The sequence below is a fragment of the Notolepis coatsorum genome (genome assembly GCF_963971535.1).
Source record: "Notolepis coatsorum genome assembly, chromosome: 20".
NCBI classification, from domain to species: Eukaryota; Metazoa; Chordata; class Actinopteri; order Aulopiformes; family Paralepididae; genus Notolepis; species Notolepis coatsorum.
The window spans coordinates 39,462,642-39,489,416 of record NC_140184.1 but is presented as its reverse complement, the minus strand read 5'-3'; the positions used below and the strand labels follow the sequence as shown (position 1 = coordinate 39,489,416).

The window sequence follows — 26,775 nt, the reverse complement described above, 5'->3', positions numbered from 1 at the left end:
TGGATTGTACAGTAGGTGGCGGTATGCACCTTTTGTGGTCGCGATCTGACATTAAACCATTGAAGAAGAAAAGAAGAGGGGAGAATGGAAGACTGGCCCGATTTCCGGGTCGGTAGGTGGCGGTAAATGCCCCAATTTTGGTGGCCGTCCGCCGTAAAACACCATTTAGAAGAAGAAGAAGAAGAAGAAGAAGAGTGCAACCCCGTCCCATGAAGAACGCATGCCTAGTGACGAGCCTCCACCAGGCGACGCGCTGCTCGGAGCGAAACAGTTGTGACGTAGTGACGTTTGGAAAATGCAGGAAATGCACAAGAAAAGAAAACTTGGAGGCATTTTCGAGGTTGAGGTGGGCATTTTACGGAATAACCATACACTCGCCGCCACAACCATCGTTTGCTTATATAAAGTAGTTGCTAAACAATGTTGTTGTTTTTGCTTTCTATCGCCGTCGTGTTTTAGTCAGACCGTAATGTTTTCGAGCGCTGACAGGTACTTCGAGGTTGGTTGCAGTTCCGCATGAGAGGGAAGGGGTATGTCCACTTTCCCCTGATATTGATACTGATGTATTGGTTAGCTAACGTTGCAACTCGGCGCGTCCGTCTGATATCGTTAATAATGACTGACTAGATATACAGCGATAGAATTTATTAATATAACATTTATTTGAAGAAATGAGTAAGTCACAAGGTCCGTCTAGGCCCGTGTCAAGCAAGCAGCAGGATCCTTTGGACATCCGGTCGGAATTATTTCTAAATAGAAGCTTTCATTCAAACTTGATCAAACTAAAATGTAAGTGATGTCACACAAATTTAACATGCATACCATTGGGGTTAACTTATTACATTTTGATGCAGATACTTTGGTATTCTAGTACTGAATAATTGTTCTCAAGCTCAATTCAAAGCTCTGTCAAAATAAAAATCTAAAGGGGTGCTGTCACTCAAACTGAGTAGATACGTGTAGAATCATTTCAGTACCTTAAGTTACAGCAAGAAAGAGTGACATTCAATTTGTTGTGGTCCCTCGACCATAGCAGCTTCCAATAATATAAATACAATACAATTAGCATAGAATAAGAATAAAATAAGATAAAATGACAAATAAAGATTATTATATATACAGTTTAAAAAAAAAGTGCAGTGCCGAAAACAGGGTGTAGAGTTATATACATACTTCATAGTTCATGGGAAACAACTGAAAATAAACTGCTGATTGCGTTTAAAGAAATACTACAAGCTGTCAGATTACTCGGAAGGCCATTAAACGGGCCAATTTCAAAGCTCTAATAAAAAAACGAAAAAAGCTACCACTCAAACTGAGTAGATACAACACACAACTGTTTTTCAGGGGCTGCAGTGGGCTCGGTAGCAGTACTGTCTATCTGTATGTTGTGTGTGTCATATGATGAATTGAAAATGGGGGACCCTGATGGAAACAAGACGAAAGTCTTTCTCAGGTCTGCATCCTCTTAACAATTGTATGTATTGAGCTGTACTGTACTGTACCCATTCTGCAATCTGTTAATACACTTTTCAATCAATCAATCAATCAATCGGTTTTAAAGCTAGAGTGAAGATATTGGTATCAGGTGAAACTAGACATTGGTATCATGCTAGGTTGTTGGGAAGGGGGCTAAATAATGCTCCAAGTTTATGCTACATTTTGGTGATGCTACACAGCTGATGATTGTGTTTAAATAAATACATTTTTAGGAGCAAGACCCACAGGTTTAGAGTAGTATTTCTCTAAATGCCATCAGCAGTTACTTTTCAGAGGATATGCCTTAAAAAAGCAGTTGGACATTAAATATGAACTAGTAAACGACATGTATACTCTGTTTCAGTGTTGGCACCATGCACTTTGTATTTGTTCTACTGGTCTCTTTTCATTCAAACATTAAATGTAAGGTTCCTCTTAGTGTTCTGATGTTCACTTGTTGGGTGTCATAGTTAAGATGACTGCTTTCCATTTCTTGTACTTTTATTCTGAAGGCAAAATTGCTGTACCGGAAGTGAAACTGCTACCAGGTGCTGCTGCTCTGACGGAGCTCTTTAGGTAAGTAAACTGAGATACACAAAGCGACGCCCAGATCCATCACTACTGTAGATATCTGTATTTTGGTCCTTATTTGGAAAATAAGGTATGAGTGATATTCCATTATAATGTGGGCCTGTTGAGCCCTTAGACATGTAACAGTGATTAAGGACTGCGCAAATAAATCTGAATTGAGTGTCATGATGTTGGCAATGCTTCATTAGACAGATAATGTCTGCCTTATTCATTCTCCCTCTTTCTTTCTTTCTCCTCTTTGTTCCAACTGTTTATATACTAGATGGCTTGCTCTGAAAGTGAAAAGGGTAGCTTGGAGGATGATGGATTATCTGGGGCTGCTGGTGGTTCAGAGCTGTCTGGCTGTGCCTTGGCAATGATGGAGAAGGAGAGAGACTCCCTCCTCAACCCTTCAGAAAGTCCTGGAACCTATGGTGGCAGTGCCCCCGCCAGCCTTCAGGTAGCTGCCCCCTTGCAGGGCTATGATGTGGAGTTCGACCCAGCCCTAGAGAGCAAATATGAATGTCCTATCTGCCTCATGGCCTTGAGGAATGCTGTTCAAACACCCTGTGGCCATCGATTCTGTAAGAACTGTATCGAAAAGTCCATCCGGTATGCTATTACTTGCTATTATTTGTACATTTTGGGGGATATTTTTCCATTTCAAATCATGATGTAGGCTTTTTATTTCCTTATCATCGCATTGCAAGCTCGCTAATTCAACAAAGGATTCCTCTACCCTTCTAGGTGGCGTTTATACTTTGTAAGATGGCATGATGGAGAATGTAGCTTTGTGAAGATATTTCCCTCTCTGCCTCCTTCCCTAAAGCGATACCGGGCAGCGATGCCCAGTGGATAATGAAATGCTGTTGGAGTACCAGCTTTTCCCTGACAACTTTGCCAAACGAGAGATCCTATCACTAACTGTCCGTTGTCCCAATACTGGCTGTGAAGAGAAAATGGAGCTTCGTCATTTGGAGGTAAGAATTATCTTAACTAGTATAAATGCATGCAGTGACATTTCCTGATTACTAGAATAGCCCTTGCAAGTCCATTGAAGAGAGGCACCTGAAGCGCTACTTCTCACAGGTGTTGGTTTACTTGGCAGTGGTCACCAGCATTTTTGTGGGGTTGAGGGATAGGGGTTGCGTTCATCATTAGTGGTTGTCACTAAGAGTCCATGAAGTCTCAGATGGTGGGGAACCGCAGTGGGACCGCTGCTGTTTGTATATGAATTTGGCTGAATTTTGGTATGTTTTTCTCTTCTTATTTTTTAAGAGAAATACAACCCATTTAGTTAATTTTCGCATATCAGTGCCCACATTCAAATAAACACTCATTTGTGAAATACTAAACGTGTTATCAAGCGTGTAAGTCAGAACATTATAAACTGAACGTGTCTGCGTGGAAAGCAGCTATTTTTGGGTTTCACTTTCACTTACAGAGCAGTTTTAACTTCATGTGAAGGAGAGAAAGAAGGCTCTAGAGATGAGACACAACGACAGTGGAGGATTCAGAAATATTTCGAATTAAACCCTGCAGCGAAAGCTTGGCTGGAGAGGAGCTCAGAGGATCAGTCCAGACCAGCAAAAGTACGTTTGCGCAGTATGTGATCAATGCCCTACATTGATCCGTTAGTCAATGAACAGATAGAAAAATTATGGATGCTGCTATTGTCCGTTGGTTTCTTTTTTAAATTAGAACCTAACATCAACTCTCTCTGTCCAACAAATGGATACTAATCAAAATGAAAATGTATTAATAACAGACGTAGACTGACAAGACACACCGGATCAATGTAGCCGTATAACATCAAAGATCAAAGTATGTGTTCTACAGATACTGAGCGTAATTTTGTAAAATGTTCGGTGTCACCGGTAATACCGGTGTTGTCGTGAGTTTATTAATCTTGGGAAATTCCACATCACCATGGCAACCCTAATGTGAATTATGACAAATGGGAATCAAGCAGGTCAGATAACTGACAGCAGTGTCCCTAGAGATGGCAAGCTATGTAGGTGGGCCGCCGAAGTAAATGGACCTATCCCAAGCCTGCCCTCTTTTCTTGATCCTTCAATCACAACTGTCACTTCCTCAAGTGACAGTTGTGATTGGAGGATCAAGAAAATAAACAAGGAGCGTCCTGGTGGCTCACCACGTTAGGGCGCATACCATGTGGTCACATCATCCTGTGTTTGAATCCGGCCTAAGTAGTTGCATGTCATCCCCCTTCTCTCCGCCCCCAATTTCCTGTCACTCTCTGTCCTATACAATGAAGCAGATAGGCTCTAAAACAGGGGTCACCAACTAGGCGAGTCAATATATGGTTTAACCCCAAAAAATTGATACAAAAGGTTTTTCAATGGATTCTGGTAGTATTGGGAATTTGGGCGTGCTAAATAACATACTAAAAGTCGACCAAAATCGACCCCTCCGAAAGCCGTCATTTCCAAGTTACAATGAATGACCTTCAAGAGACTGTCTGGAGCAGCATTCATTGTTGACATGAGTGGGACAAATCTATTGTCCTGCAGGTTCCAGCCCCAGTCTAGAGCATATATACCATCATCTGTTCCCATCCAGACCATGACCTGGTAGTATGCTCTACGACAGTGGAATTTGGTAGCAGATTCAGTTGGTGGTAGACGTTCAGGCGTTACCGTTGATGAAGCTGAGACAACCTTCTTGCTGAAAATGTTATATCTCATTTTTGCAAGCGAATCTGTGCACTTTCCACCAAAAAAGACAGCCATTGCTTGGCACCCAAGGTCATCGATCACATCTGTTGTCTGGTTTGGTACAGTGAATGCATTGGCACAAGCCTGAAGGACAGGATCCCCTTTTACAAGTTTTTGGAATGCTGTCTTTTTGCCAACTCCGAAGATCCGGGAAGTTGTGTCACAGCCAGTCACAGCATGGATGAACAGCAACTGAGAACACACATCCTGTCCGAGTACTTCTTTCAAATGGTTTATGGCGTACACTTTAAAACTGCCATCAGCTTTCGACTTGTCTGATCTGAAATAAAGGCCCTTGCTATCTCTCTGTGCATAGTAAAGAAGTAAGACGAGGAGATCAGTATCTTCTCCAATCAGCGTCATGGTGTGAAGAAGAGATGATCCCACTGCGGCCCTTACTATGTCTACATCAGCATCTCCAAGTGAATTGACCACAGTGCAATCCCGTTCTTTCAGTTCATCACTTATCATGTGGATCAGTTTCTGTTTATTCAGATCTCTTGACAGGAACTCCTCCTTCTTACCTGAGAACTCTGTCTCAACAGTGAAGTTGACAATGGGATGAATATTGTTTCCTCTTCTTTGATGTGTGTTGTCTTTAATGGATGGCCCATCCTCATAGCCATCAAACACAATGGTTGTAGCTGAGCCATAATGTTGGATGGTGAAGTCTGCATATGACTGTGCAATTTTACCATAGCTTTGTCCGTGCTTCCATTGTATTCGGTGAAGGAGTGAACCACCATCAAGAACATAATGCTCCGTTTCTGGTACAGAATCTAGGATTGCATCACTTGCATGATCACAGATCGCGTGCGCTAGTTGTGGTTTATCAGCTTTGCGGAAGACGTTTCCGGCTTCAAAGAGGGCAGGAGGGAAAGGACTGAGTTCGTAACGCATAACCTCCTCCAATGACAGCTCTCCAGTTTGGGAGACAATAAGGAAACGTTGAAAAAGAAGTGCAGAATCAATGATTCGATCAGGAGCAACCTTGATAGACGATTTTTGTCCAAGGGTTATGGCTTTATCCTTTCTACTAAATGAAAATGTGAATGCCGGCTGTCCGATCATTTTGTGCATGATGTTGCGTCCAACAGAGTCATAATCATGCACGTTCACTCCATCCTCAGCGACAACACCTGTAACAACATTCCTTAAAGAAGAGTCTGGAGAGAAAGGTGAACATATAGCAAGTTTTGAAGTGATCTTCTCCAGGTCAGCAGCATCCCTTTTCATCCTTGCCTCTGTTGAATCCTTGTGCTGTTCTGATGTTGTGTATGTCTGGTTTGAGAACTCCTGCATTGCGGTGTTATACTCTGATGTTATGCCCTTTGACATTGTCCAAAGGGATCTCTGATTGTCGGTCATTCCACTTCCATGTGTCATCCCTCCTGTAGTCTTCAATGACCTCATCAATGTTGTTTCGATTACAAGATCTGAGCTGAGGCCTGCCCATGATTGGCTGCTGCGACGGATAACATGAAAACCCTTTTCAAATTGTCTGAAGACATCTGGGTGGTTGGTGTGAAGCGGACTCATCTCTTGGACATAAAAGTGTGCAGATTTCAAGTAATTGTAATGCCCAGCCGCAGCGAATATCGGCATTCATTCAGAAACAGCGCGTAGGTGCAAAAGCCAGGAACCTGTGCGATCTGCTGTTATCAGTGACCTAGCAACTTCTAACATGTGTTGGTAATTTAGCCACAACTGACTAGTTTTGGATCTAGCACACAGTTCCATCTTCCTTTTTCCCAGCTCTTCATTTATTCTAATGAGGGTCTCTGATGTGAACACTGTTTCCAATGGCATTTCACCCTTAACTATTGAGGTATACATTGCTTCAGACTGTTCAACCATTGCTGCAAATTCATGACTATCATCTACCATTTCTGATATTATCATGCGGTTAAGACATTTGTCAACCAGAAGATGGCCACGGAATGCTCTCTGAACTGATTTGCCTGTCTTCATATGGGCTACTGAGTTCTCCCCATAGACTACCCCTAGATTGTCCTTAAGTCCTGTCCTGTACATCAGTGTACCAATTGCTCCTAGCAAATTCATAAATGTGTGAAATCCTCCTAGGAGCAGGACAAAGGACTTGAGGTGACTGCACTGTGGTGAATCTAGGATTATCTCTGCTGCTTTCCAATATAGGGGTTGGTCAAATGTAACTACTGGGGCAAGGTGGTGTTTGGATGCCAGACCACAAATGAACTCGTGTTGACAGAATGCATGTTTTGTCTCCGGAGTACATGTCTATCATTGGTAAGTATCTCACTGAAGACTGCCCTGGATGTTCATCTCCCTTATGAATAATGTGCATCATCCCCTGCCAACCAGGTGCAGGCTGTTTGAAATTGAACGATAACTCCCAAAGCAGATCAACCATCTTGTTACATTCTGCGAGTCTTGGAAGTTCTTTAAATGTGGTGTCTCTGCAAAAGTGTTTGGCAAAGTGATAATCTAAGTGATAGTATGTTCACAAGCATGTCTAGAGGTACCAGAATCAAGTGAAAAATCATAGTTATATATTTTTTTCTATTGAGATATATAGCCATTTTAAGCTTGGTCTGCCGCCATTTTGGACGCCATCTTGAAAATTAAGCCTTTCTGGAAGGTGTATTTTCCTAGATTTTTAGTATGTTAGTGAACATGCCCAGAGGTACCAGAATCAGTTGAGAAATCCTTTGCACCATATTCTCAATTTGAGATATAGCCATTTTAATATCTCCACCGCCATCTGGGACGCCATCTTGGAAATGGCGGCTTTCGGGGGGGTCGATTTTGGTCGACTTTTAGTATGTTATTTAGCACGCCCAATACTATCGGAATCCATCGAAAAACCTTTTGTATCAATTTTTTTTGGGTTAAGTGCTTTTTTTCCATAGATTGACTCGCCTAAACCTTTTTGAAACTGAGAGCTACTTCATGGGTACTGAGTCATACGAAGGGCTACCAGTTTGATACGCTCTTCTGAAATAACAAATTTGCTCAGTTTGACTTTAGTTATATTATTATCAATGATAAATGATACTCATCTTTGTGAAGACACTGATCACCTTAACACATCCCATGCCGGAAACGGCTTACGACGTGTTTCAAGTTCATGCAAATTCTGCCATTCCACGGCGTACGACGTTATTGAGATCATATTTCATTTTTTCGCCATGTTATTCATAATTCCCTCACGGATCCTGGTCTGATGCAGTGGGAGCATGCACAACTCTGCAACGCTTCAATACTGCCGCCTGGTGGATGATCGGCGAGTTGCAACCGGAAGTGGATCTCTTGTGATCCCGGTGCATCTGACAAATGCGTCCGGCACTCGCATATTGTTGCGTGACTGTAGACACACGTCCGTGTGTAGCGATCGCTGCCATAACGCAATAATCGATACGATTTGGCCGTTTATTATGATGATACAAACCGAAAAAAATGGATTTAGGAGATCGCCGTCAAATAAGTGGGATCTTTCTCCTCCAGTCTCATCGGTGAACGGTAAGAGGACGCTGACGTTACTTTCAGCCTGTTTGTTTATTATTATCAATGCAAACTGCTCTGATCAATATATCACCCATACTACATAAAGCATTTACTGACGATCACGGAATTATAAACGACCCCCCCCCCGTTCATCCGTGCATGATAAGTCATAACGTTTAGGATCATGTACAGTTGACATTTTTAATATAGCGTGGATCGGCAACAAACGGCAGTTGATAATCTATATATGCGTTTATGCCTATATCTCACGTTCTAGGAATTACTGCAGAAAACGATAAAAACATATTTATATTCTAGACGGCATTTTCGTATGAATGTATGAATGAAAAAGTATAATGTTCCCACATCCTGAACGATAGATAATCGATGTTGAATGGGCCATAGTAATGTCAATTTAGCAATACAATTTAAAAAGTTATAGCCCTGCAAAGAAGGTGAACATCTCCATAGACTTAAAGTGGTGGCAGAGAGTGGTATAAGATGCTCAAATTGCGTGGTAGGGAATGTGTTAATGATTTCTCACTATAATTATCAACGATGACTGAACATGGTGGGAAACGGATATCAATATTCAACACTTTATTGCTTATTGCTATTTATCTCAGCAATTGTTTTCAGATGATCACTTCACAGTTCACACCATTTCGTAGGAAAGATTTCCCATTTTCACAAGCCACTGATGAACCCTTTTAACAAATCATGAACTATGTTGCACCATGTACAATGTAATGTTTATAATTATGTAATGTTTACGAAAAATCTACTTTCATATTTTTTTTATAAATCTTATCAAATTTTTAACTAATGACAAACTGCTGCATTTTTTACAAATTATATCTTACATTTCATGAACACACTTATGCAATGTTTAAATATTGTATTCAACTTTGCCATGGCACTGCCATGTTGCCACTGACTGACAACATCTGGTTTCTTTGTTAGTGGGAAGACTGGCATTGCATGCTGTTCACCAGTGTATTGTAATCTGGTGTGTAACCTGACACTGCAACTCTGAGTGAGTCTTGCAGAACTTCTTGATGAAGTTCATGTCAGAAAACACTGATTCACAGAGATAGGTTGAACCAAACAGGCTGGGACACTCCTGTGAAAAAACTTGGGTTATTTAGATCTCGGCGGGGAGCACGACTTCCCAATGCACTTCCATCAGTGAAAAGGTTGGGGCGTGACCAGTGTTGCGTTGCTCATATCAACACTGGTTGCACGCACACTAATGACGCCACGTGCACGTGCGCTCCCGCGCATGCGCATAAATGTTCCCTCGCATAAGGACCGACTAAAGACAGTGCCTAATTGCCTTTTCGAATGGATGTAACACCTGACGACCGGCGCTATTGATATGCAAAGTAGCCAGGTGGGTACTGCGAGTTGGAGCATCAGTCGAGTGCAGCGCATTCCTGTGTGCACGGAGTGCAACCTCGTCCCATGAGCAACGCATCACTGGGCGTGACGTGGAAAAAACTCGCAGATTTTGCGTGAGCTCTCAAGCGCGCGCCCGTATTGCGATCCGTGCAATAATATTCACAGGGTAGATCTCGTCGTGGGACACAAGTTCCCAATGCATTGTCCCGTGGGATTATGCCCCCCCGCGGCGATATTAATTGAGGGGCGGATTTGCGGTGATGGAGAAATGAAACGGGCAACATTTTATTAGAAACGCAAGACTTGCCGCGTTCATCTGGTCCTTGGGGGCTACCTGGTGCCCGCGGGGCACAGTGTTGGTGTCCCCTGCTCTAAAACATATCTTTAAAAAAAACATTTTATTTGATGCATAACACATGCATTGGTCCAATAAGCAGTAAAATGGAGCCTACTATTTAAAAAATAAATGATTGAAGATAATTCTTCCCAGTTAATCTTTGAGTGTCGATTAGTAGGTGGCCCCTACAGTCTGGTGGACGGGGCCGCCCACTAATGGCTATGGCAAGGGAAACAATATGGCTAACGTCACTCAAAATAACATACGGCTCATAATCCAATCTCACTTCATGCATCGCTTTCATCCGTTATTCCTCCCAGACCCATGTGACGCAGTGCCAGTTTGTAACTGTGCTGTGCCCACAATGCCAGCAGTCTGTGTGGAAGAGCCAGCTGGAGGAGCACACAACCCTTCAGTGCCAACGCAGACCCATGTCATGTCCAGAATGTGGGGAACGCTTCGTTTATGAAGACGGACAGGTACGGATGGTTTCACTGGAATTCTGTTGCTAGGGGAACAGTTTGGACACAAATGTATTTCCCCATCAGTTATTGCATTAGTAAACATTGCAACAGGGAAGTTAACTTGGGTCCTTTAGAATGTTATTGTTCCGTCTATGGTTTAACAGCAGTAGTTCACATACAAATTGGTGAGAAGTGTAGCGTTATTGATAAAGAAATTATTTAATTTCCCCCTCCTTACCTGTCCCAAAGGGGTTAACTATTGAACAGCGAATTTACTTAACAGTATATACAAATAAATAGGATAGATTTTACAGTGTATACCTCAGTATATGATCAGCATATCATGACATACCTAACAGATATACTTCAAGTTTCAAGTTTGTTGATTAATGATCACAATAAAATACACATACTTTACGGTGAAATGCTTGGTTCTGTATGAGCCCCTGAGAGTGTGCGCCATACAGTAAGTAAGTAAGTAAAAAAAAAAGTAAAGAGGTATACAATCTAAGGTACAACCTAGGTACAATCTAAGTACAGTGAGTAAAAATTAGTAAACAGTGAGGTACAATGCAGAAAATGAGGTACAAAACTTTGAGGTAAGGTGCAAATGCAAATTAGGTATGAATGTAGTGCAATAATAGATAAATATAATGTAGTGTTAAAGTGTCTAAAGTGAGTGTTAAGGCGAGTATTCGTTTAAAAGTGAGTGTGTGCATGTGGATGTGTGTGCAATGAGTGTAGATGATGGGTTGTTACATGGAGTCATTGAGCATATGCTTCATATAGTATCAACATTATGACAACCCCTCCTTGCTTGCTCCCTCAGCTTCATGAGCTGCAGTGTCCCTTTGCTAACGTGGAGTGCGAGTACTGTGGGATGGAGCTCATCAGAGACCAGGTGAGTGAGGAGGGACGCATGTCCATGATGTATATACTGTACGTCTTGTAAAAATAAAATATATACTGTATAAGTTAATAAAAGATTATCCTTGCAACAGTATATAAAAAGGTTAAAGGAAATAGAAAATGTTTTGTATGAAATAGCATCATGACAATTGTATTACAACCCGATGACGTAAAGATAATTATATCACATTGTAATTTATACTGGAAAACAAAATACAGTCAAATATTATTATACTACTACAATTAAACTGCCATAGATTCCCCTGCATATAGTGCTGATATCAGTCCATGCATTTGAGTGTCAGTGTCTCCAAACTCGAGATCTTAACATGGCAGGGTTTCTCTTACCTTCCAAATGCCCGACTTTGAATGGAGCTTAGTGGATATCCTTTTTGTTTCAGATGGAGTCTCATCTTGATACAGATTGTCCAAAAGCACCAATTGCTTGTACCTTTAGCACCTTTGGATGTCGGGAAAGGGTAGGTGTTCAGGAGCTGACGGTGACATTTTCTACCACCATAACACTTTGTGTGCCAGCGCTGTAAAGGATAGGTATTTTCACTGTGCGTCACAGTGTTTGCAGGGCTATATCTATATTCTATATTATAGCTATGGAGACAATACTATGGCTCATTTGACATTAACTATCCATCGTTCAACATGTGTAAAAAAGAATACGTCTTTTCATGTATACGTTCGCGTGTTATACCGTGGTGAATATTGTATAGTTTCAGAATGATCCTGGTTAATTCCTGGTAACTGTTATGGAGCAATATGTGAATTTTACTAAAAGCGTTCGCGTTGCTCGCCTGGACACGCTACTATTTCCAATTCAAAGGTATATAATGGGTATTATGTTTTATCATAAATGCATGAAAAAGGGGGGGGGGGGGGATTGTCAGCAACGGCATACGTTTTGGAGTATGTTACATATAGAGCTGCCGCGGTATCGGTATTACCGCGGTATCGCTGTTACATCATGCCCACCGCAGAGTTGGGCTGAATGCCGCATCACCGCTGTTTTTTTATAATAATAATAAAGTACCCTGCTCTCGTTGGGCTTGCGGCTCTGCAGATATACCCTACTTCTCTGTCGAGGTTCCAAGCGACCCTATTGGGTACCAGAAAAGTCACATGAAACACTGCAGACCACTGATTGGTCAGAAGAGATACGCGTCACACGTTGGAGCGTCTTGCAGTGCTTTTACTTCCTGAATGTCAGCCATTGATCAGAGCTCACAGTCACAACACGGCTAATACGTTAGCTCCCACCGGAGACCGGAGTGGATTACCGTCGCTCCTCAGGGAATGAGGCATAATGATTTTACTGCAACGAAATGTTATAATAAAAGCCCTTCGTTCTATACACTTGTCTGATTGAAAACTTTATTAACAGACCGCAGAATGGGTACAACTCGGCACGCTCTGAGCAAAGAAAGGAACTGAGATATGAATTGAGTAACGCTTGCCTTGCTATGGTCCGGTAAATACGCTGATGTTATTGAACGTGTAACTATATAACGTTAATGCCACAAAACGAATGCCTTTGTAATCATAAGTAGTAACGTTATAATAATAATAAGAAGAAGAAAGGGTCGGGGGGGTAACCGGCGGGCGCGCCGCTACCACCCCTGCCCGCGACACAGAGGGGAGACTTCGAATCCGTGTTTCACTTTTAATAACGAATGCGTGCTTGCCGAATCCCAAACAATATTCATGCTGCAAAGTCATCCTCTAAAGATAGACATTTAGACTAGAGGCAGGCTATATGCTATAAAGAGTAGACTACAAAAAAAAATGCATTCAAACTTTTTTTGTGTGTGTGTGTGTGTGCGGTAATAACCGCAGCGGTAGGAAATATTTAGCAAATTTGTGCGGTAAGGAAAACATCAATACCGCGGCAGCTCTAGTTACATATGATCGTTGCGATCGATGTGAAATCATTGTTGGATCAAAGTAGGATTGATGTCGTATAGTCCTTACCTTTACTAGGAGGTATCCCAAAAAGAATATTCCAATTGTCTGATCGCGATTTCCAGTATTGATGTCGATCGGGTCCCTGACATGAAGTGGCACAAGATATGCCTTAAGTGTGCTGAACGCGTTTCGAAGTGGTCGGATGAAGCGATTCACTTGGCTTGGTCTAAATTCTCTGCCCGGACCATAATACAATGTAACACGCAGTGTGAAATAAGGTTTCAATGGGTGGGCGATACTGCAACCTAGCATGATGCGGCCAGTATTGCACTTTTGGGATCTCAGAATGATTTCCTATGGTAACACAGAGGTCCGTGAACCTGTAATGAATAAAAAAAATTATAATAAAAGAAAAAACGACCAAAACCTGAGAAATCTCGGTCTTGTGCCCAATGTGTTAAATTTAACCCTTTTAGAAAGATGAGTGTTCGCAGGGCAATTTGTGACTAGTCCTTTGTACGTGCGTTTTCAATGAGTTCTATAACACTGCCGTGATGTCAGGTGGGTCATGTAAGGAGTTTGATTGATTGATTGAAAATGTTATTAACAGATTGCAGAATGGGTACAATACAGTACAGCTCAATACTAACAACTGCTAAGAGGATGCAGACCAGAAAAATACTTTTGTCTTGTTTACATATGGGTTCTCCATTTTCAATTCATCAAGACATACAAATATACGGAGTCCACAATGCAACACAGCTCACTATAATGTGGATGTCTTCTAGCCACTACCCTCCTGTAATACAATTGTCGTAGCTTATCAATAGTTTGAGCATGGATCACACATATTCAAGCATTTCGAGGGGGGAAATAATATATAAATTATATAAATTGAGTCGGTGTAAGGGACCAAGCAGCCAGACAAGGAGGACACAGTGGTAAGGGACAAAGTAAGGGTTTTATTTTACCCATTTCAAAAACATAATTTAAATATAACATAAATGGTCCAAATAATATAGCAGGACAAAAACAGACCTGAACAGAACGGAAGACAACACACAAAAGAGAACTCAAAACTATATATAGGTCCTGGCCAGACACATAAACATAGGCAGGCTAATTGATATAATTAATATTTTACTCTACTATCTTAAAAATGCACATTAATCAAATAAACAATAAACATACAACATATAACATATCTACCGAACTAAACAACCAATAATCTTAAGTAATAAGGAAAATACATATAATAAACTAAATCACAATACATGTGACATGGTTTGGTCCACCACCCCCATCCGGCTATTTAGGGTGGACCAGTTGCAGCTGCTCTGTTTGCCCAGAGTTAGGACGGCTGGCTGTAGAGTTGAAGCAACCAAACAAATGTTAAGGGTGAGGGAACAAGTTAATATGTGCGGGTGCGGCGCACAGACGCATCCGTCACATACTCCCCCTCCTCTGGAAGCTCGCCGGCACAGCGGGACAGTTCTGACTGAGCACATCAGTGAGGAGGGCCATTATTTACAATAAAAAGTTAAAACATAAGTGAAGGTGCCCCCTGAAGGAGTCTCATTTCCTCCTCCCCATCCTGCCCCATCAAACCAACCGTTGATGAGGCAAGCAGGTTACTGACCAGTCTGTATGAAGAGACATTTTCACCAGTTAAGTACAGTCTAATACATGATGGCACCATGCAGCTCCCCATCCAGCTTCAGAACACAGCCTCCCTTTCACATAGGGCCTCTTGTAGTTCTCCCCTTCAGGCATAACGGCTCTTCAGGGCCAAGACACTACGCCCCACACAGGGCCATGGGCCGTCTCCGCTGGACTTCCGAGGTAGCTGCATCTTGGACACTGAATCTGCAGTCGTCTTTGGCAGGACCAGAACAGCTACCCCCTCTTTGTAGGAGTTTCCCAGCTGTCCCCGAACCGGGCTCTGCTGCTCCTCCACAAGACACACCAGCAGCTTTCACCTGCCCCCATCATGCTGGACCTTCCTTAGCACTGGTTACATCAGAGTCTTCTGGTACATCAGACTGCTGCCCGGGGTTTGCTCCACCCCTTCCTCCCGCATCTTCTTCAGGGAAGCAAGGAAAAAAATTGCGCACAAAAAAAACCCACTGTGTACTCTGCGTGCTGATCCCACCGCTGTCACTATTTGTAAGGGACCAAGCAGCCAGACAAGGAGGACACAGTGGTAAGGGACAAAGTAAGGGTTTTATTTTACCCATTTCAAAAACATAATTTAAATATAACATAAATGGTCCAAATAATATAGCAGGACAAAAACAGACCTGAACAGAACGGAAGACGACACACAAAAGAGAACTCAAAACTATATATACCGTAGGTCCTGGCCAGACACATAAACATAGGCAGGCTAATTGATATAATTAATATTTTACTCTACTATCTTAAAAATGCACATTAATCAAATAAACAATAAACATACAACATATAACATATCTACCGAACTAAATAACCAATAATCTTAAGTAATAAAGAAAATACATATAATAAACTAAATCACAATACAAGGAACCCCCCCTGACATCTCCTGTGACATGGTTTGGTCCACCACCCCCATCCGGCTATTTAGGGTGGACCAGTTGCAGCTGCTCTGTTTGCCCAGAGTTAGGACGGCTGGCTGTAGAGTTGAAGCAACCAAACAAATGATAAGGGTGAGGGAACAAGTTAATATGTGCGGGTGCGGCGCACAGACGCATCCGTCACAGTCGGCAACAAAGATAATGCTGATGTTAGCTAGCTGACCCACCTGATGTCACATCAGCTTTCTGGAACTCTGTGATTAGGGTAGAGCAGTAATTCAGTATCATTGTTTATCGTCTTTAAATGGATCATAATGTGACGAAATTATGATATTGTTGTACACAATTCTGTTGTCTAAATCAATGATAACAAGCCCATATTATCTCAAAATGAAATTGTAAGTATTTGAGGGAATATCACACTTTACAAAACCATGTAGCTCAATGCAATGAACATCTTTTGCATATGTGAGCAGATGAGGTGATGTAATTTTGGAATAGCACCCAGCCCTACAGATGTAGCCCTTTGGACGGTCCACCCTGCCGAGTGGTTTCCGGTGGTTGCCGTATTTACGGTATCAACCACTAGGGGCGCTCGGGTTGCACCAGGTTATATTTCGTAGATAGCTCAGCTCTACTCTATGGGATGTCCCGTGTCACCTGCAACTTTTTTTTTTTTATCCACTTTTTCTCCCATTTTCTATATTTTCTCCCATCCCAATTTCGTATCATCCAATTCAACCCTCCCCTGTCACGAACGCTGTTTCTTGCCTCCCACAAGCCGGCTGCAATGTGGACTAAGTCATACATAGCACAAGTCCCCTCCGGTACTTGAGGTAACAGCAGTCGCATCTTTTCACCTGCGCAGCTCGATCTCTCAGTGGCGAGGAGTATGTCACCTGCGACCTTGAAAGAATTCCGCTACTTGCACCTTTACTTGTCCGGCCACGCCCCCTTCCACCCATATTCATATAAGCGAGGGGCGTGACCGTACTCCACCTTCCCTATTCTTTCACTTCAGGAAGTGTTTCGCTATACGCACATGGCATGCAAGTGGCTTTTAGCTTAGTTATTCTCTGTGGTTACTGTTTTTCGGATCCCGAGGATGGCATCACCAACAATTTCCGTCACAACCTCCTCTATGCGCCGCGGGGGTTCCCTGGTCCCACATTCGTGGCGAGAGGGTGAGCCTCGGCGGCGCGCAGAGCTGGGTGCGCACCGTCCAGAGACCGTTGAGCGCCCCTCTTCAGTGAGAAGGCCCTCCGGCTCCGGCGTCCCCTCCGGGTATCACTTACGGCGCAAGCCCCCCGCCGCTGCCCGCTCCCGTCATTCGGTGAGCGGCTGTGGCTGGTGGTCGGGCGGTTCCACCAGCACTCCCTCCTCCCAATCTCCACTATTCGCTATGGCAAACGTCGCCGAGTGGTGCCGCTCAGAAGCCGTCCAGCGCCCTTCCCTCGTGAGGGAGGTGGCTCCGGCGTCGACATCAAACGGACCCCCGACAAGAACGGGCGCGGTCTCTCTGATGGCAGACGAGTGCGGCACAAGCTCTCCGCCTGCTTGCTCACGCCGTTTCTCCCGGTGGTGAAGCAGGCAGGACGGGTGGTCGGTAGTAGGAGGAAGAGTATGCGCGGGCCGCAGGGTTCAGGTCCCCCAGTCTCTGCGGAAATGCTGGTGCCGGAGTGGGCCCTACGTCCCCTACTAGCACATCCCAGATGTTGCATGGAGGGGACAGGGTTTCATCTTCGGTGCCTCGCTGGCGAGGTCAGTGCTCAATTAAAAAAAGCCCAGACGCCAAATGGCAAGTGACGCGAGATGTAAACATGGAGAGGAGTTCCGTGGAGCTAACCTCGAGGGGAAGGCACTACGCCCGGCAGCAGGTAAGGGAGCAGGTCTATGCCTGGCAGGCTGTATTTCCCCCCCCCCCCCTTCTTCCTTCGTCTCTCTCTCCCCCTGTTTTCTCTCTCTTGTACACCAAACCCCCATATTCCCCCTAAGAACAACTACGTTTCCTTCGATAAAAATACCCTCTTAGGAGGGGCGGGTTTTCATTGAAGCAGCGTGTAAACGTTTCACTGAACGTGTTGTGTATACTTCGACATGGAGTATGAGTGTTACGGGGCAAATTCTTGCTTGTGAATAGGAGCCGCTAGTGCTCGTGTGGCCAAGTTTTAGATGAAACTTGGCTAGTGACTAGCATGCTGTGGTTTTTCCTAGGCGATGGCACGTGCATATGCGATATGCTCGCGTGTGGGTTCACTTGGGGAAGACGACACACGGCTGGAAGCCACCCTCCTTTTTTGACCTCGTCTGTCTCTTCACTTTACGTGAGGTTGGGTGGGTGGGGGGGGATATAAACCGTTCTATGGATGTGTTATATCGATTTGGTGAAGTTCCGACTAGGCGTGTGACGGGGAGGTGGCGCAAATTGAGCGCTCCTCTTCCCCGTTAAAGAAAAAGCTCTTTCTCCTGCCTTTTTCATCTTACCCCTTATTCTTTCCCCCCTCCTCGAATTACTATGTTAAATAAAAAGGTCCCTCTAAAGGAGTGACAAGTTTTTGTTTGTAACAAGCGTGTGTTTATTCACTGTATTTTGGGGTAGCCCTCGTACGAAATAAGTAATGAGGGCCCGTTGTTTGTCTGTAACAGCTAAAGTTGACGGGTGGTGTTCTCTTGTGTGTGGGGGAGTTGTGGGGTTCATGTGAGAACACGCCTTTTTAAACGGGCGTAGACTCTGAATTCACAATAGACCTATCTCAAACCCTGCCCCTTTTCTTGATCCTCCAATCACAGCTGTCCGAGGTAAGCGACAGCTGTGATTGGAGGATCAAGAAAAGAGGGCAGGGTTTGAGATAGGTCCATTGGTGTTGCTATCATGTTAGCTTGCTAGCAATGTACATAGCACATAGCCAAGGGCGCTGCCCCTCTCTTTCACTCAGTCTGTGTTTTTTCATGTGATCAAGTGAAAAGCATGGCGGACGACAAGTCTTTCGCTTATGAAACGGAGACGCAGGGCTGCGGGTGAACGCGCCTTTTAAACAGGCGCAGCTCTGAGCCCACGGTTGGTAGCTAGCTGCTATGTTTGTTCATGGTGAAACAAGCACACTATTGTGGGTGTCTTTCATTGTAAACACAGCTAGTGGTGCCGCTCCGTGCTTCACCTCATATATTCGTATTTTACGCGAGGGTGGGCGGGGATAAACCCTTTCCCTTTTTTCCTTTGGGTATGTTTATATCCTCGGTGGGATTCTGACTATGAAGGGGGAGGACGTAGCTCAAAACGAGCGTGCCTCTTCACTCTGGGACCTCTCGTGCGCGTTAGCGTCATCACGCGAGTGCATTGGGTTCCGCCCCGTCAGCTCTCTCGACGTCGGGGCAATATTTGCATACCCTGCTCGTCTTGGGGAGAAGGGGGGGGGGGGGGGGGGGGCAGGTTCTCAGCCATTAAAAACGTCACAGGCTTCGCGTTTTCTTATTGGCCCGAGAGATATATCCGTGAGTTGAGATCTGCGTGGCAGGTCACTATGAATTGGAAATAGGGGACCCTGATGCAGACAACAAACATCTTTTTCTGGTCTACTGTACACATCCCCTTGGCAATTGTATGTATTGAGCTGTGCTGTATTGTACCCATTCTGCAATCTGTTTTCATTCATTTATTCACTCGCGTTGTCTTTTAACACATTCGGGGCCATTGGGATGTGTCTAATATCACTCAAAGAGGACCAGCAAATGTAAACGGACTTGGGGCTGTTTGTAGAGCATCCATTCTCATTGTCAATCGAGACCAGGCATAAACCGTCCCTTCAAAATGGCTTAAAGAATTTTTTTTTTCATCAATACGTTCTCATTTTATAGCGCAGTGCATATAAGCGTTATAAGGGATTCCGGCTAGGATATTTCCTGGAAGGCGAGATAAAGGGCTAATAGCTACTAACGTTATATCCAATGGCATTTCCGTTATACAGATGCTACAGTTAAAACTCAAACTGCATATGATCGGCACGATCCTCAAGCATGTATGCATGAAAGGGGGGGGGGGGGGGGCGCGGGGGACGTTGTTTCTTATTGATTACCAATAACCGTGTTCGTCTAAGTAGCCACATAGGCCGATCGCCTGTTTCAGTATCATAACAAGGCCCGACTTGGGCTGTAATTTACGTGAAAAAGATCTTACCATGAGCCGGTTGGATCCCCCAGAGCATTTCCCCGTTATCGATCGCCATCTGGTAGATCGATATGTCCATTGGCTGATGATAAATCCCCTTATTGCATAGTGAAATCCGCGATCCAAAACGTAATCCAAGCTACAGGCTGCACATCCAGAATCCAGCTAACTGAAAACTCCATTGAAAGTAAAAAAAAATAAAAATAATGCTCCGTTCAGCCACAGGGCACACTGCATTATCGCGACAGCGCCCCTAAGAGGATCTGGCCGGTATTGCACTTTGGCGAATTCAAAGAGTAGGGTACATCTGCAGTGCAGCTCGGCGACCTTGAATAGGTTATTAAAATGGGATAAAAGCCAAAACAACTTGCCACGGATATAGCCGTGCTTCTGTCCACAATGGGTGGAATAGAAACACGTTTATATCCGTTGTTCGTCCCCAATGTGTTAAGAGGTCTCTCCGAGATAAACCTGGCGTATTCCCCTCTCGTATGAGTGGAATTTGTGACTTATGGTTTTTTCCCCCAGGCGCTGTATATAAACCCTGTGTCACCGTCCTTTTGGACCGGTTCCTTCCTGGTTCTACCCAGACAGGGGGGAGAAACGTTGTGGGGGCTCTTTCTTGTTAGAATTCGCCCCCCACCGTGCTCAGGTTTTACGAGCCTACACGCTGTTCATATCAGCGCTTGGTCTTACGGGACCGGTATTAGCGCTGGCCCGGGCATGTTTATGTGTATTTGAATCGGCCTTCGGGACCAGCACGCCCTGGTCTGGCCAACGGCATTTTATTCGGTCTGCCGGGACGTTTTTTTTTTTTATCTCTACCGAGCGCCAGCTCACTAGGCTAGCTCGAGGGCTTGCGTGCATCTCTGTGGGGAAATGATGGGGTAGATCAAACATCGGTGGGGAGGTTTCACGCCCGTTAGGTGGGCCACCGGGAGCTGTGCGTTTGCATGCAGACCGCCTTGGTGGAGAGGTGCGGCAGCGTGTAAGGGCACGGGACTCATCCTCTGCCCCCCCCCCCCAGCGGAGCCTCCTCTTCGGAGAGAGAACCTCCTTACAGAGCCTCCTCCTCCGGGAGTTTTTCAGGCGGAGAAGGGCCTTCACCTGTTGTAGGCCCTGTCCGATGTGCTGGCGGTGTAGAGGGTGGTGTCACGAGTAAACGCCTGGAGCGGTCTCGATGCCGCGGCCTCGTTGATTAATTTGTTATCAGCGAGCCAGGTGCAGATTCTGCCGAGTTCTGAGCTGAGGGTTTTTTCAACCTGTAACTTGTTCTTGTCAGAGACCAGCAGGGCTGAGTCATCTGCGAACAAGTTGCAGTCGCAAGCTGACGACATGACATTTGCATATATTAGGAACAGTAACGGTCCTAGTCACATACATACCAGGGCATACAGTGAAATGCGGGTGGTCATGCCTGCATTGATTGTGCAAAATACAATAATGAAATAGGCATAGAAAAAAATAAAATGGATAAAACACAAGATATGCATGGTAAAAAAAAAGACATGCTAGGTTCCTGAGAAACTGGTTCTTATATACACTACTATGCAATATACAATGTTGACTCTTAACACTTTGAGCGCCACTCACGGCTAATCTCGGGTTTACGATAGTGACGTTGAAAGCCACGTCACGGCTTTTCTCGGATTTTTTTTTTGCGATCTGAAATCATATTGCATCACCCGAGCCTACCGTTGGAAATCCAGGGGCCGCCGGCGATCAGATGTGTAAAAAGCGCCCCCTATCGTCTCCCAGATGGTAAATCACCCTTTTGGAATGGACTCAATGAAAATGGATGGGGGAAAAAAAATATTCCAGTCCACATTTTCCAGTCCACTGATGCAGCCGGAGTTACCAGAGTTCATTCTGGATCCTCTGAGCCGCGGTGAGCATGGGTTATACTGTACACACGTTGGATCAATATACTTATCGATTTTTCCGAATGGTGATCAGGAATTGGAATAGACCATTTGGATACCATCTGATGTCGGGTAAGGAATCTATGTTATCAGTGTTAGGATAATCAGACTCGTTTTCGAGGAGATATAAGCTTTTTTGTGATATGTGCTCTAGCTGTTTCACTGTAAAATCCATGAGGAAATGAAAGCAGCTATTATCAGCGCGCAGCTCGAACGTACGTGCGTGCGTGCACGTATACTATTGATCATCTAGCGTTTATTTGAAAACGATTCATAAATAGGCCGACAAATATCAACGTTCTGGAATATTCCAGTAAAAGGCGATTATCATAGAATAGGTTGTTTTTCACCTGAAAACGGGTGCTTTTCAAAATGCTCTCAAACGGAAATGAAGCGATAAAAACACAATCTGCCTTGACAACACTGACTGGAAAATGATTCTTTGATAAGCGACGGGCAGATTAGACACATAGCCATAATTTAAAACATAGATTAGGCGATATTAACGTTAACATTAGCGCCAATGGTGGCATTCAGGCACTAAGTCGTGCGCCCCCTGGTGGCACTGAAAGTGTTAAGGGGATGCAGACCAGAGAAATACTTTTGTCTTGTTTACATCAGGGTCCCCCATTTTCAATTAATCATAACATATATGACATACAGATAAACAGTACTGTTACATCCAGACATTTATGACATACAAGATATACAGTACTGTTTAAGAGACAGAGTTTCTAAAAGAGAGTATATACAGTTAATCTACTTCTGACCATTATAGTCAAAGTATTTTCCTATGAACTGAAACTCATAAGACCACATAAGGCTAGCATCATTCAGTTACAGCTACTGTATATTGGCCAACATTAGCCAGCTATCTAGCCAGCTACTGCACCATAACTGCCAGCTAGCCAGCTGGCCACCCCCAATCCAGCCAACTGTACAAATTACGGTCTCAGCCAATCACATCGATATGTACAGTTAGTTAGCTAGCCATTCCATTGCGAATTAAAAGGTAGGCAGCCAGCCAGTAGCTAGGTAGCTAATGTTAGCCAACTGAGAAAGATAGCTAACGTTAGCTAACCAACAGCCAGCCAACAGCTGCAAGCCTGCAACGAACGCCTCGAAGGCCAACATTAGACAACGCCTCATGTATTAAACTAAAGTCAATCGTTGAATGGGTCATTTTGTTTAATGATTCAGTGATGTTGAAAGAAGAGCTGTCGAGGAGCTCCAAGCTGCACTTGGAGCGAGTGAGAGCTGAGGAGTTGTTGACACAGGTCCGGGAGGGGAGGGGGAGGGGCAATGCCGCAGCAGCGAAGAGAAGAGAAGACACACAAGAACGCCAGCTGGTATCGATAGTGCAGAAAGTATCGATATTGCGGGAAATTAGTATTGAAACTGTTTTAAATATTCAGAATCGATATGCATCGAAAAATCAATATTTTTGACAACACTAGTCTCAGGTTACATGGCTCAGAAGTAAAATGTGGAGCCCGGAGTTTTTATTTCTCATGCATTTCCATTGACTCCATTCCAATGGGTGCAATACCATCCGGGAGACGATAGGGGGCGGTATTTGCCCTTTCCGAGCTCAGAGCCAGTCCCAATGATAACGTGAGGCTGGATGAATGAAAAATGAATGGATATCGCGAATAAAAGAAATAATGATTAAATAACGAGATTTCTCGTCATTGGCACTTAATGCATGGTGGCTCGTCATTGGCACCCAATGTGTTGAGGCCTGTTGGAGAGGAGTTTTTTGGCACAGGGATTATAGTTGACATTTTGAAGCAGGCAGGGACCACGGACTCAGCCAGGGATATATTGAATATGGATGTAAATACTGGGGCCAGCTGGTTTGCACAGGACTTAAGTATTCGTCCTGTTATCCCATCTGGGCCAGCCGCTTTCCGAGTATTTATACCCATGAACATTAATCTCACGCTGTGCTCCGTCAATAAGAGTGTGTGTGTGTCCGTCCCCCCCCCCCCCCCCCCCCCCGTGGATGAGCCCCTTCCTCCCGTGGTAGCCGGCGTGTCAGTGACGTCATTAGCCGGTGAGCTAACGTCGCCACTGCTCGCTCCAAACCTGGCGTAAAAGGAGTTGAGTTCATCTGCGAGAGGCATCGGCACTCACTATTGAGGGGGGGCTGACTTTATAATCAGTTATCGTTCGTACTCCCCGCCATAAGCCTCTTGTGTCGTTCTGTGCCATCTGTGTCTCCATCTTGTTCGCATATCGCCGTTTAGCAGCCCGCACCTCCTTGCGTAGCATATAAGCTGCTACCTTATACTCTTCCATATTTCCCAATGCTCAGCCCAAGTTGTAAGCAGCGGTACGAGCATTCAGGGCCACTCGGATGGAATTGTCCACCCACGGTTTCTGGTTTGGGAAAACCTGCACCACCTTTGTGGGGACAATACCGTCAGCTAATGTTGCTATGAAGCTAACAACAACATCAGCAATGCATATTCACTGACGTCACTGGAGCTTGATTGGAGCATCCCCCAGTCGACATCATCCAGTGCGTCCTGTAGCGTGGCCTCTGAGCTCTCGGACCACTGCTTCACCTCTCGTGACACAACAGCCTCTCGGGCTCGTTGTTTGTAGCTTGGCAGAAGAAATATGGCGTTGTGATCTGATTTACCTAGCGGGGGCACTGGTACTGCCTTATAACCCTGTTTGAAAGGGGTGTAGCAGTGATCCAACGTATCCCCCCCCCCTAGTTGTGCATTTGATATGTTGGTAAAAGTTTGGCATAACTTTTTTCAAATTAGCCTTGTTGAAGTCACCGGCTACGATCATAGCCGCGTCCGGATGTTTGTTTTGGTGTTGATTCAAATAGTCCTGTAGGTCAGTCAGCCGGAGCTCTGGCGGTGTCGGCTTGCGGTGGAATGTAAACTGCAGTTGTTATTATGGCTGTGAATTCCCGGGGGAGATGGAATGGGCGACAAAGGATGGACAAATGTTCAAGGTCCGGCGAGCAGTGTTCTGTTCTCTCTCCTCCAGGTAGGATTGCATCCAGCTCACTGATAGAATTTCAAAACCAATTGCTTTTAGCTTGTCAATCAGAATGGAGTGATTGACAGTGTCGAAGGCCTTTTGTAGGTCCAGCATGACCATACCGCAGTATTTGCCCGCGTCCACCTCTTGTTTGATGTGGTCGTTCAAATAGAGAAGGCATGTGTCAGTGGAGTGGGATGTTCTGAAGCCAGATTGGAATTCGTAGATTCGATTTTTTCCCGTGGGGTACTTTTCGACCTGTTCGTATAAAAATAAAAAATTTTGACTTTGGAGCTGGAGGTAAGAATAGAAACAGGGCGGTAGTTGCCTGGGTCCAGTTTGCTGCCCTTTTTGTGCAGGGGGGTTACTCTCGCAATTTTGAAGTCTTATTGGCAGCAAATGTAAAGCATGGCATATAACAGAACAGCAATCAACCTCAAAATCAACCCCGTCGGCACCGGGGTCGGATGGTAGGTAGACAGTCCTAATGGGTGTAACTGTACTATCAGGGCTGTGTCTTCTATGTCAAAGAGAGCAATCTTGTGCCTCCATAGATGCAGCGTCATGATCTGGCTCAGCACATGCAGGAATTCACACAGATGCACATGCACTTCATGGCCGAGTTCCTGCAAGGCCTTAGCCTCAAGAGCACCACACCCCAGCCTCTCTGGACATCAGGGGTGTCCTGCTGTCCTTCCTCTGATGACCAAGGAGCCTCTGCACCAGTATCAGGAGGTTCCAGAGTAGCTACAGCCAGCTGCTGCAACAGCAGCACTGCCCCCAGTCAGCCCAGCGAGGAGGTACAGAGGCTCAGGGAGATGGACGGACGATTGGTGAAGCAGGACCACCAGCTCCGCGAGCTCATCATCATCAAGGAAACGCAGGTACAGCATATCCTGGTGTTTCAGTCCATTAACACATTGGCGACCGCTGGGATGCGTCTAATATAGTGGTTGAGGACCAGCTTTTGTAAACAGACCTGTGTCTTTTTGTACAGCTAAATCTATACTTTATAGTATTGCTATCTGTCCATTCTCATTGTCAATTGAGTTCATAAACCGTCCCTTCAAAATGGCGTAAAGAAAAAAAAATTCATCAATAGGTTGTCATTTTATAGCGCCGTGAATATAAGCATTATAGCGGATTTTGTCTCAAATATTTTCTGGAAGGCTAGTTATAGGGCTAATAGCTGCTAACGTTATATTCAACGGCATTTCCGTTTTACATATGCTAAAGAAATAACTCAAACTGCATATCATCGGTAATGTCCCAACACATGTATGCATCAAAGGGGGGGGGCGGGGGACGTCGTTTATTATTATTGATTACCAATAACAGTGGTCGTGTAACTAGCCACATACGCTGATCGGCTGGTTGCGTATCATAGCAAGCTCTGATCCGGCTGTAATTTATGTGAAAAAGATCTTACCATAAGCCGGTGGGATACCCCCGAGCATTTCCCCGTTATCGATCGGCATCTGGTAGATCGATATGTCCATTGGCTGATGATAAATCCCCTTATTCCATTCCTTTTTCCATCTGCGATTCGAAACGTAATCCACAGTACATGATGCTGGTTCAGGATCCGGGTACTAAAATACTCTATTGAAAGGAAGAAAAAAAAAGTGGTCCATTCACCCACAGGGCATACTGCAGTGGAGCGATGGCGCCCCTAAGAGGATCTGGCCGGTATTGCACGTTCTCGATTTCACAGACTAGGGAATATATGCAGTGCAGATCTGCGACCTTGACCCGGTTATTAAAATGATATAAAAGCAATAACAACTTGCCACGGCTTTATACGTGATTCTGTCCACAACGCATGGATT

At 44.5% G+C, this 26,775-nt stretch overlaps 1 protein-coding gene across 2 annotated transcripts in view; it reads left to right on the top strand.

The window, feature by feature from the left end:
* The first annotated feature begins 243 nt into the window (after nt 1–243).
* The window catches only part of traf6 (TNF receptor-associated factor 6), a 31,770-nt gene continuing 5,238 nt past the window's right edge, over nt 244–26,775 (top strand). For both annotated transcript variants that reach the window (XR_014620828.1, XM_084337484.1), the window contains exons 1-8: nt 244–346; nt 1,992–2,055; nt 2,333–2,661; nt 2,879–3,029; nt 10,332–10,490; nt 11,305–11,376; nt 11,786–11,863; nt 25,501–25,830. Coding sequence is in view for 1 of the 2 variants with exons in the window: in XM_084337484.1 (XP_084193610.1) it covers nt 2,333–2,661; nt 2,879–3,029; nt 10,332–10,490; nt 11,305–11,376; nt 11,786–11,863; nt 25,501–25,830 (1,119 nt within the window). In the remaining variant the exon portion in view is untranslated. The remainder of the gene's footprint in view (nt 347–1,991; nt 2,056–2,332; nt 2,662–2,878; nt 3,030–10,331; nt 10,491–11,304; nt 11,377–11,785; nt 11,864–25,500; nt 25,831–26,775) is intronic.